The following is a 12,698-nucleotide window of genomic DNA, read 5'->3' on the forward strand; positions in this document are numbered from 1 at the left end:
CCCAAATTTTGACCCATTTCGGCAGGCGCCTGGGGCTACGACGAATGGCCGTACTTGGGATATCATTGAGGATCGGCGGAGCCATCGTATAGAGTGGAGTCTATTTCTAGCACGACAGGGGAGCTTGACCAGGTCGAAGATTTGTTGTTCTTGTGATCAATGACATGATACGATTCAGCATCCCAATCGACTAGTAGTATGGGGGCTGTAGGTGGGGGAAAGGCATCTCGGTCATTGACTGGCCACGAGAGTGTCTCTGGCATGCCCGATCATCGCAGATGCGCTGAGATGAGGGGGGGCCTGGCGATACGCTAAGGGCCCATCTGGGAAGACCCCTGATTCCCCCCCCCCCCCAAGCATTGGTGGCCGTACTAGTCTGAAGCCCAAGTCGGGCGGATGGATGATCGCAACAGGCTGCCGGCAACAGGTTCCCTATCTACAAGGTTTGCTGTCCCTTCATTCATAAGGGGTAAATGGGGCAGCCTTGCTTCTGGGTCGATACGAGCCGTCACGATACAGCACGAGGGCCAAAGGCAAAGGATAGCCTGGGGCGATGTGGGAACCACCATTGGTTCATAGTGCTGGATGCTCCGCAGAAAGTCGGGTAGGTCGACAGGTAGGTAGGTAGGTAGGCTGGCGGAGACTTGCCTCCTCTGTCAAACATGAGTCGGCGAGGCAAGAATAGACGGCCTCATGCTGGGTGCGACACTGCTGGAGTGTGACAGATGAGGACGTAGCTGCGACGGAGGAAAGACAGGCTGGCATTGCCAGCGCGATCAGGGTGTTGGCTTGCGACGGGTGACACGAACAAGACGATGAAGTGGCCGAGCAGCTGCGTTGCCGCCGGCTGCGATAGTGCGTCCAAGCTGGCCGAACGGCATGTCGGAGGTTGATCTCCAGGCCAGCGAGATTGCGAAGGATGCGACTTTTGGTGTGGCTACCCTGGATCGGAACCAAAGGCAGAGGAGGCCTTAATGCCACCCTGTACTTCAGTGGTCAGTCAATCCCTCATGATGCCCTCTCCCTGATTTTTGCCAAGTGCATCGCGGAGAAAGAGAAGTTCGGCCAGGCCAGGCTGGAATGTGTCTCGTCTACCATCGCCCGCTTGTTCATGGCCACCCGGGGGGGGGGGGGGGGGGGGGAGCGGAGGCAGAGGCAGAAGAGTACAATGATGCGCAGGCAAGACGGGGGACTTCTCTGACATCTGCCGGTCGTCAAACGGTCAGGCCAGACGCAGAAGGGGGCGCAGAGAGTTGCATAGTGGTTGCAGCAGGTAAGCAATAGCGAAGCGCAGTGCGACCCTTTGTAAACCACGGGACGCTGGCGGATATGAACTATCACAAGGCGGATTGCCATCGACCAGATTGTCGGGGTGAAAATCTGACAGAAGAGGCTCGGCTAGGCGGACGACGGTGTGAGCCGGGGGCATCTGCGGCACGTCTGAGCTCAAGCAGAATCTCGGTCAACGCCCGCCAGCCATATATGGGCTAGCCGGAGACGAAGGCGCTGAAAACATGGGCGAGATATGACGTACACGACGTAGGGGGGTGATGGCGGTGGTGCATAGAGATTCGGCGATGGTGTCGCTTGTCTGGTGAGCCAAGACCAGGTGATTGGGACATTTGTATCCCAAGTCGGGATCCAACATTGGTGTGCACCATTGGGGTGGGCCGTTGCTTCTGCCCTTGCTCCTGCTCCAATAGAGGAAGCGCGATCTGTCGGTCGGGTAAACTAGAATTTTCTGCCCAGGACCTTCGGGACAACTTCTCTACTACTTTGGCTGGAGAGAACATCGGCGTAATGGAAGCGGAAAAGGCAAAGATGTGCCCGGCACACTGGGTGAACAGTGAGTAGGCGATTGACACAGGATGGATGGCCGAGTGACACACCTGTGTGTGTGTGGACAGCACAGTCAGGAGCGGGAACTGAAGAGTGGGCCGCAAGGAGGAAAAGAACACAAAAAGATCAAGGAAACGGAGTGGTGGAAAATTGAGTACGGCGTATGTACCCGTATCGGGAGGTGCTCAGATGGATCTAGATTACATAAGGGATCCGGGTCCACTTTGTCCGCTGTTCTTGAGAGTCAGGTACCTCACTACACGGGGCACGTAGGTAGCTACGGGTATCTTAGAAGGACCTATCCAGGTCAGAGAAGGTTTGGGTCGTGCTGACAACATCAAACAAAACTCAACAACCAGAGACTTCAGGCACATGGACAAAGTACTGTATGCGCACCTCGCCGGTCGGGGTGGCAGTGAGTGACCTGGGCATCCACAATCTTTCAGGCTGCTGGGTAAAGCTGCTGGAGGCGGCCCCTAGAGAAGCGGGCATCCAGGTTGTTCTGTTACCTTATAGGGCTTCCAGAAAGGGTAGGCGGGCTTATACTATTGTATTGTATAGCACGTGGCCGCTGGAGGGGCAGCTTCTTAAGGGCAGCTCTTCCTCGGACCCACGCACCTCATGCGTGCCACCTCGTACAGTCCAGATATCGTGCCTATGCACCGCGGGAATCTCCGTTAGCCGTTGCCGTTGGCGGGGCAGTCATGCCTGGCCGAGATAAGTTGATTGCCCCTGTCTCTGAAGAAGTCAAATTATTGATGAGTTCTGTCCCAGGGCAAGAGTCAAGAGTCAGGGACGGCAAGTCAAGGGTAGCCAGAGTGACTGGGGAGGGAAGGAGGGAAGGAGGGAAGGAGGGTGAGAAAGGAGGGAAGAAGGCGGGAAGGAAAGCGCAGCCCAGCCTGCTGCCCACGCTCTCGTTGGCTTTCCTTTCCTTCTTTTCTTTTCTTTCGGGACGGCAACGCACCGGCCGGCGCGGTCTAAGTTCAGACCGAAGGTGGGAAGAGACGAGGGAGGGCAGGAGCCATGTCCCAAGTATATATCATATCTACCTACCCACCACCTAAGGCAGGTACCTACACTAAGTACCTATAAAGTAGTGCGGAGTACTGCAAGGCCAAAACTTAACCCAACAACAATTTCAGTCGGGTCCGGACTCAGGTCCGGACCTCGCCTGCCGGTCCTGGGTACTAAGCTTTGTAACGCACTATGGCACCGCAGATGGGGGGTTCTATCCCACTTTCCTTCCGTATCCGTTGCACGCGACTGGCTTGTCAGTTGATGGTTTACCCATTGCCATTTGTTTCATCCCAGGGGCAGCTAGTCTCCCATCGTCACCCTCGAGCCCGGACCCCGACATCACCCGCTGAACATTGTATTCGATTGTGACGCTGCCATCCTCATTTGGAGTCTCAGGCTCTCTCAGCGCACGCCGTCTCCATACCCACTGGCGCCCTTGGCCGGATTCTCGACCGCCTAAACTGCCTACTACTAGACACGAGCGGAGAACATCGACCATGACAGTTGCCTGGGACATACCCAGTAACGGACATCCGACAAGCAAATTGTGCTCTCCTTTGCGGCGGAGGCTGAGGAGGGGCCGCGCTCATCACGCAGACTCCTCACAACCAGGCCAAGGCCAATTTCACAATAATCCTCTGAGTATGTGCAAATACCGGGACTATCCTAGCGAGCGACGCCGTGAAAATGCCGCCAGGGTTGGGGGGGGGGGGGGGATCACTTCAAGCTTCATAGACCAATATCGGCGGGAGGGAGACAGATGGATGATGGATGGGTCGGTGGAAACGAAGACCGTCCACGTTTCCATTCCGTACTGCTGCTGCCCGGCATCGACCGATCTGGTATGCATTCGAGGCATCGATTTTGTCACGTCTACAACGGGACATCCTCGATGCCACATCCTCCATCTACTGGTCCGACCATCCTGGAGTCTGCCATCGCACAAGCATCTATACTCTTCGAGTACTTCAGAGCCCTCGCCAGCCAAAAGCTATCATAACCTCATGCAGTTTCTTTCACCTATTGTGCCAAGAATGTGGAGCTCGCCGCCACCTAATCTAATCACACGTCGGCGCGCGCACACAAAACCAATGCTACCACCCACCCGTTGGATCCATCACGGCTGCCGCCGGCGCGCCATCTGACCAACGTCATCAACGATGCGGCATCTAAACTACAAGCGACTGAAAGTGTGTGGGTGCTAACCCGCTGAAGCCGGTGCCATCGCCGCTAGCGACTCTTCGGCTGGGATTTCGCTGCCCCCCTCCAAGAGCTACCACTGATCATGATCCTGGCGAAACCCCTATGCCCAGCCGCAGGACCCCCCCGACGGGCCAATCTGCGATCCATTTATGATGGCGGACCAATCGTCAAGGGGCATCTCCCCCTGCCTCGATGCAATGACCTCTAAAAATCGTACCATTTTCTTTTGGTCTTTGGTCGTAAAGATTGCCAAAAAAGCGTGCACCAGACGAGGCGCTCAGCTGCAGACGAGGCCACTGCTAAGCAGTTATGCCAAAGGGCTACAAGTCGAGTTCCTTCAAGGTTCAACTGCCCCCGCATCGTCTAGGAATTCATTAGTCGTGGGAGTCTCCGGCTACACAAGTTAACGTTGCTCTTGCTGTTGCTGCAGAATCCCATCGTCGATTCGAGATGTTGAGTCACGTTCCTTTGGTTGTGACTGAGATCGAGCATCAGCCCTTGCTTTGCGTGGAAGTGGCTGTCCCCCCTCCCCACCCCATACCAGATATCTCGGGAGGAAGGGGGGAGGGATATAGCTAGGCGGAGGGAGAGAGAGATAGGATAGCGCGGGTGGGAAAAAGGCCCCCAGGCATGAAGCCCTGAATGCAGACCATCTGCACACCAGTCAATTAATCGACACTCTGTCGCCGCCAATCTGGGTGCTAAGGGCTCCCCCCTTCCTCGCACCCTGGTCTGTCGACCGGACGGATACTTGGACAATACGATGCGTTACCTGCCCTGCCCTGGTCCCCTGTCCACACTGACCGGTACATGCAGAGAGCTGCACCCGCATCTCCCTCTGGTCCACCCACAGCGATGTTCGGTCCAACACACACACCGCACATCTGGTCCCCGGGCTTGGATACCTTGCCCTCTCCACATGACCCCCCAAGAACAATTAGGGAAGGGATCTATCTGGTCCTCAAGGAGCAAAAGGAAACCAGGGCGACGTACCGCCGTTGAGGCATTGTACCGAATTCCCCAAGCCCCCTGTTGTCGCGCAGGTACCTCTCTCCACGCACCACGAGCCTCTGTGCAAATATCGTCGTCTCTCCTCATTCGACCGAGAGCCCACTGCTGCTGCATTGTGTATCCAAGGGATTGATAAGTCGAACCAAGGTTGACAGATCGACTTCCTCTACACCAAGCTACCCGGTCCCAGCATACAAGGGCATTATGGGCTCCTTATTCTTTGATATCCACTCCGTACCTACTGACCGAGGTACTTGCCTGTATACCTATCCCCTCACATCTTACACCTAGTCCTGGATCTAAGCACTCGGTTGCTGATCTCATAATACCCATGTCACTTCCTCTCAGTCGCACGTTCGCGTTTCCTCTCTCTTCTACTTTTTCCTCTTCTCCCTGCCTCCCTTCTTTTCTCCGCCATCCAACAATCCCTTCTCCCCGGCAAACATCACCAGCTTGACTTTTTTTCTTCTTTCTTTCGCCCAACGAGTTAACGTCCCCCATTACTCACTGCATCGAGTCACGGATTCAAGGCACCATTTCAACACTGTGGCGCGTAGCAGTCGATAGCGATCGCGCGCTTAATCCAAGCGATAGACAGTCAGCGCCCTCCCCCATTACGCTTTCACCCGCGCCATCATATCTCTCATCTGGCATAAACATCTCTTGAACGACCGGTCGACCGCCTCCGTGCCTGTAGAAAGCACGCCTCTCACTCACTCTTTTCAGCACTCGTTGGAAGTGCGCCCGCTTTCCAAGGCGCGCTAGACCGCTACCAATAAGCAACGACACTGAAAAGAAATCAGAAATTCCACCAGCCTAGACCGGACCCACGGTATTCTGGCAAGTTCACGCCCCTATCGGAGTATACTGGCCGACTCCGGACTAGCCTGGACGCGAGATTCAAACAGTGCTTGTGTGTCTCGCAAGGAATCATTCGCAAAAGGCCGCCACAGAGAGCAGCGTGGTAACTTGACCAACGCTAGGCAGCATTTTTTTTTTCCAGGTCCAGTAGGTACCTCCTCTCTGTCGGCACGCCCATCCAGCAAGCATATCACACCCCTCGTTGATTTCTCAACCCCCCTTCCCCCGTTTCTCTCACACCCTACCGCACACACACCCCCCCCCCCCATCCCAGAAAGGGATACATACCGTGACCTTTTCTCCCGTCCCGCCACCACACGCACCACACGCGCCCGATAGCTTGATCAGATCTTGCGTACCGGGTACCCAGCTGGAGAGAGGTTCGACCAGCCTAATCTACCTTACCTAACTTACCTTAACTTCATCTCCTCACCCCAAGCCAAGCCACCAACCACACCACGCTGTCTGTCTTGGTTCTTGGTTGGTTTGGTTTTTTGGTCTCCCATTTCTTACTCCCTCTTCTGCCTCTGCACCTCTTCCCTGCCCAGGTTTTATTCTTACTTGACTCTGAGCCTCCCACCTTCAACCATCTCCCTATTATCTCCACCCGCCTACACCAACTTCGCCGGACTCCCGTCTTTGACACCGAACTCACGGACTAGCCTCGCTCTTGTCTCTTCACGCCTTATCCGAATTAGATGCACAGAGGCCCCTCTAGATTGCGTCTGAGGCTCTAGTCGCCATTTCATCTGTTCTCCCGGCAAACCCGCTATGGAAGCGGGCGGATCTGGTCCTAGGCACAGGTTGGTTCAATCCTCGTCCACGCCCACACCCTCCCCCCCAAAAGCCCGTTCTCTCGCCCAGTTTGCAAGTCCCTGCTCCGAGGTCAGACATTAACCAAACCTTTTTTCCCCCTTTAAACAGCCATCCACCACCTTCTGCCAGTCACCCTGATCGCTTCGAGACTCGCCATCTTCCACCAAGAGACCCTATCGACAGACACTACCGCGACGGCCCCGCCATGGCGACCGCAACCCTTATTAGCCCGAGCTCGACCCATTACGGTCACCCTTCGTCCTTCTCTTCTTCTGGCTACCAGCACGCAGCCCCAGGGCCCAGCATCGCAGGCATGATTTCGCCCATTGAACCTCGACGGCCGTCGGACGAGTCGGAGACTCCTCACCGGCAATCCCTTCCTTCGCTCTCCGAGGTCATCTCGGGTGCGAAGCCCAGCTCTTACCCGCCTTCCCAGGCGTCCAACGTGTCGGGCCCGCAAAGCTTCCCCTCGCCCTTCGCACCTGGCCCGCCGAGGTCCTACGCCGAGTCGTCAACCGAAAAGAACTCGCCTCGGCCTTCCCACCATGCGTCGACGTACCCGCCCAGGCAAGAAGCTCTCCCGGCCATGTCGGACCCTCCCAGGCCTCCCCCCTTCGCCGGCCGGCCTCCCGCGCCCTTGAGCAGCTTCTCTGCGGCCCAACCCAACCCGCCTCACAAGCCTGAACATATGCGCGAGAGCGACCCCAGAGCTGCTGAACCTGCCGGCCCCTACGCGCAACACCCACCTCCGCCTCCGACGTATTCGCACCCTCACCCTCACTCTCACCCTCAGCCCCATCCTAGTCAGCTCCCGCCTGGACAGGTTCCTCTGCCGGCATATCCCGTCTCGCCCCGTCACGGTGGCCCGCCGCTGCCCTCTGCGTTCGATGCCCAACGCCCCGCAGCCCACACCGACGAGGCCGAGTACGGTCCTGCACGCCCCCAATACGACCGGACCCTCAACCGCCACCTCGACGCCTGGGGATACCAGGACTGTCTCTCTAGAGTGAGTGTCCCCTTTACAAGCATGTGTCCGTCAAGCTTACCAATAAGTTCTCTCAGATCGCTGGAGCAACAAGAACGATCTACAACTTCGCCGAAGCGTATGGCAGAATTGCCGCAGAACAGCACGGGGGTCATCCGCTACCTGACCGGCTCCCCACGGAGCGAGAAGTGAATGAGATGTTGGATAATGTGGACTACATCAGAAACTCGCTCGACTCGGTTCGGCAACTCGTGAAGGAGAGCAACGAACGCGTACGGGCGGCTGGAAAGCAAAAGGGCTACGATGACGAAGACACACCGATGTATGACGGCATGAACAAGACGTACGGCATCACGGAGGTCAAGAAGCGACGAGGGGTAAGCTGACTTGGGACTGAAATGACGAAAAATAACGGCAAGGCTGACATTTTGGCACAGAGGGCCGCGCCTCCCGGAAGGTGTCATAGTTGCAACCGAATCGACACGCCTGAATGGCGACGTGGGCCCGACGGTGCTCGGACTCTTTGCAACGCTTGTGGACTGCATTACGCCAAGTTGGAGCGGAAGCGTCAGCTCGAAGCACGACAAATCCGCCCCAAGCCCTCTGACGAGAGGAGCTAGCTAATACGACTGCGATACTGGAGGGGGGGGCTCGAACCCAAACAGCACATACTAATGGAATCTTTATCTCTGTGGACACGGATGTTGGTCACTACATCTGGGTCGGATCGGCTTGCACCATCATACGCACACAAACTTGAGATACCTCATTTACCTACCAGCAAGGCGCGCACATATAACGTGCAGCGCCTGACACTGCGTTCTTTTCACACGCTAGCAACCAGCTAGCAGCTATAACCTCTTAACCAATACCCGGCATCGACTTTCTACGTTTATTTTCAACTGTATATATCCTGCTCCTCATCACATATTCAATTGGATGGGCACCGAAGGGACAGGGCATTCATCTGGCGGCGTTTACCACATTTCATCTCGACACTGTCGTTTTTTGTTTTTATTACATCAAACCATTCGGTCACTTTGCGAGGAAGGGGGAACAAAAGGCATATTTAAAGACAGCCCGATGCTTATCAAAGACATGCCTGTCCATGTATGGGCGAGCAACCGCAGGCCAACCACCGATCGTTCTCGAAGCATGCAACAACGACTTGATTTTCGCACTTGACGTTTTCCTTGGTTGTGGCTGGCAAGGGTTTCCCTGGCGAGGGAGACAAAAAGGGAGTGAGAGCATTTCAAACAAGGTCCCCTCGAGGGGTGGGGGGGAGTAGACAAGGATGTTGGCGTCGTATCATAAAGATTCTACTACACCTTGGACTGGCGCAAGGCCACAATTTTTATTTCATTCTTCCTTGTTCTCTTGCCTTAGTTTTGTGGCATATCTCCTTACTATACAACACACATGCACGGAAAGTGGCACGCGAGAAAGCGAGAGAAACCATTTCATGCTACGGATCGTGCGGGGACAAACAATTTTAAGTTGATGTTTTGTAAAAGTAGCCGGATGCGTAAGATACCACCAAGGGGGGGGGAGGCCGGCGGCGGGGAACAAAAGGAGGACGGACACTTGAGGAGGGGAAGGGAAAGGAAAGGAAAGGGCAGGTTCATGGTATATTCCTGGCCTGGGACAGACAGGACATGAGGAAACATTTCAGAAACAAATGGAGACTCGAGGTTTCAAGACTTCTTTCCGCCTCAGCGCCAACCAAAGTGATATGCAGCAACGAACCTTTTGGGGAATGCAGCTGACTCCGCCTGGGGAGGGTTGTTTCAGTATATTGCTGTTCCTCGCGGGCTGGCCGTACGTAGGTAACAGACGGCCACGGCAGGGTGGGGAGGGGACGGACGGTAGGCTCCAGCGAGCGTTCCAATCGAACGTCCCAGGGCAGCGGGCCCTTCTCCCCACCTGTAACTGGCAACTCGATTTGTTCCCGCTAGTATGGATGGTCCTGACGGGAAGGGGGTGTGGGAGGGTTACATCTCGTCATTAGCCACGACGAGAATGATGCGTGAGATCTACCTTGCTGGCTTGGCTTCAGTATGGATGTGTTTTTGGGGAGAGGGGGGGGGGGTTGGAAAGAGGAGTTGGGATTACTTCCTAGGCCATGCTTTGTTACTTATTTCTGCCCACCCCTCTCCCCTCTTCCTCCCATTTGCTTGACCAGGGGAAGGGGATACGCGAGCATGGTTCTGAGAGTGCTAGAGTGCGATGATAATGCGATAGCGGGAGCGCCAGGGGGGGGTTCTTAGCCGGAGGGTTCTCTCTCCCCCCCCCCTTCCTTCTTTCCTTTTCCTATGACGGGAGTCTGTGTGGGCGTTTTGTGTGATAAGCGGGAAGCGGGAGGGAACGGGGATGATCTCGGGTCGAAAAGTGATCGATGTGAAAAGTGACCAAGGAGTGTTTTTCGAACGTCACGTCTATCATTCGGTCGTTGCAACGACCAGCACAAAGACCCAAACTTTTCTAAATAAAAAAAAAATTGCAATGTTTTTTTTATCTTTCTTTTTTTCGCGAGCTCGCCGACCGGTTCATGTATCGTTGGGCAACCGGGGGGAGGAGACGGGGGAAAAGCCACATGCAGTCAATCCTCAAATGTCATGGTATCCCAGGCGGGCTGGCGAGGAGCAGCGGCATACGCCACACGCCACACCCTTCCCCGGGGCGACCTAGGTAGGTAGGTACGCGTGTGTGTGTGTGTGTGTGTGTGTCTTGCTCGTTGTTGCCTCCCTGGCTGCTTCTCTCGCCGTAGTAACCTCTCGGAAGTATCCTATTTTGGGTATCCCTTAGCTTGGTCTCCTCTTTCTTGGTATTGTTCTGGAGAATGTTACTTTCTTTATGCGTAGACTCTCTCACACTCTCTCTCTCTCCCTCTCTCTCTATCCCAGGTTCCCGGTACAAGGCCATGCACCCCCCGGGATTCCACGTCTGCAATAATGATGATAGTAATAACGGGCAAAAAACAAAAAGAGAGCAGCGTCTAATGTTACTGCATCCCACCTCCCCTCCAGCCCCGCCTTTCGTACGACCGCTTGGCGCTGGAACGAGGCAGAGGAGAACTCATATCGGGCCAAAAGCTGGCAGAAGGTTTGTGGTCAGGGAAGGGATTCCGTTCTGCCCCCCCCCCCCCCCCCTTGATGGCTTGGGTTGGGGAGGCTTCGGTCCTGACTCTGACATCTCATCGGTCCAACCCCCCCTTCAAGCCGTCAGAAAGACAAAAGTCGGGACGAATAGGTGTGCCGGTGTCGACCGGGAAAGGGTCGACAGGCTAGCGTCTAATCAACTAGTGTACCCGTATATCAAAGAAGGTGGGGGTGTGTGGGAGGACAGGCCCGCGGGTCTGAGCTCCGTTTAGAGTAACCGTATCGCGCGCTGTGCTTGTCTTGTTCCGGGAAGTAATAAACCATGGCGCATCCCCCCCCCCTCAGCGATGCATGCCTTGCTGTGTATTGTTTGTGTGTGTGTATACAGGGTTGGTGAAAATATGGTGTGCTGTGTGTGCCGCGGTTGATGCGACCTCACAGAGCGTGCAAACGCTAGGGGGCGCCGTATCTGTGCCCAGACGCGGTTGGTTCCCCGACGACGACGACGTGTGGTTATCGTCGTTTTCGTCGTCGTCTTTGGCCAGAGCAGGCCCACTCTGTAAGTGAGCCGCGCGGGTAGCTTTTTTTTTTTCCTTTTTTTTTTTCTCCCTTTTCTCTTTACGTGGGAGATCCGTCATCGCGGTATGACATCGTGGGATCATTGGGATTTCCCAGGTTCAAGTCACAATAGGACAGGGGGAAGAGTGTGAGCTGGGATTGCAGCCCCCCTTCGGCGAGATGAGAGGTGGGGTTCGGGGTTTAGGGAGGGGGGAGACTTTGTCAGTTGTCATGGTTTCTGATCCGATCCGATATCCACATTCAGATGGGGGGATCTTGGCATTTCGGGCAGGGGTGCGTTTTGTTGCGACGGGGGCCTCTTTTTTTCTCCTTATTTTTATTGTAACCCTTCCCCCCCATATTCGCCGTCAAGTATATCCGCCGCCCGCTCGACACGTTGTCGGACAAGGGTGGGATGGCTCAGGAGTCATTTCTATCAGACACTAGATGGCCGGAGACCGAGGGTGGGGTTGGGCGATGCGATCTGGCCTATCGCGGGTATCCAAACATGGTCGATGCGATCTGACCTATCGCGGATATCCAGAGATCCAGCAACGTCGCAACGACAGAGTTTCCAGGCGGTACAGGGCCAGAGGCCAACAAGAAGAATGATGGGAATAAAAAGGCAAATGGATAAAATTTGGCCGACGGCAACGGCGACGGCAACGGCAACGGCAACAGCAGGACGAAGGTTGCTATCGAATGACACACTTATACGTCCCCCACACCGATCATGTGACACGAGGGACGGAGGTTTGGGTGTACGCACGTAGAGACTGTGCAATAAAACAAAAAAAAAAGGCGATGCGGTGGTGGTGGTGGCCGCCACGACCTGACCTGCTCTATGTCATGGAAGCTTTTGCCCGGATGCGTGTGTGCATTGTACGCCGTGCGACGTGTTGCTTGCTGTGTGTGCTTTCGTGCGCTACTTACTTCACTTGGCATTGTGTGTGAGCACATGTATGGGTTTACGTCTCGTCTTTTTTTTCTTTTTTTCTTTAGTTACACGACGTCCAGGGGACGGTCCTACAAGAAGAAGTAGGACGAGAAGGGCCAAAAGGACCCGCTGAACATGTGGCAGAGGGAGGGGGGTGGTGGACTTGGTCGGTGACCTAGATCGTAAAAGACGGGTAGTCTGTTTGTTCATATCGGCGTCTCGTGGAACCGTCGCACGGCGCGCGCGCCTCGGGTGCCGCCGTCCTCTCCCCCCTCCCTATTCGCAGCGGCCTCGTATCTCGTAAATAAAAGACACAAAGTACGGACCAGGGGGGGGAGAGGATTTAACGTTTCTCTCTCGGTGAACCGTCGCT

General features: G+C 55.4%; 1 protein-coding gene across 1 annotated transcript; it reads left to right on the forward strand.

Moving 5' to 3' along the window:
- Positions 1-6,952: 6,952 nt before the first annotated feature.
- GLRG_03333 (GATA zinc finger) lies at positions 6,953-8,352 on the forward strand (the record flags this gene model as incomplete). Its single annotated transcript, XM_008094018.1, has 3 exons — positions 6,953-7,753; positions 7,810-8,109; positions 8,170-8,352. 3 exons carry the CDS (start codon positions 6,953-6,955, stop codon positions 8,350-8,352), a joined length of 1,284 nt encoding a protein of 427 aa, XP_008092209.1.
- Positions 8,353-12,698: the final 4,346 nt, after the last annotated feature.

This window comes from Colletotrichum graminicola, assembly GCF_000149035.1.
Source record: "Colletotrichum graminicola M1.001 genomic scaffold supercont1.10, whole genome shotgun sequence".
Taxonomy (NCBI): Eukaryota; Fungi; Ascomycota; class Sordariomycetes; order Glomerellales; family Glomerellaceae; genus Colletotrichum; species Colletotrichum graminicola.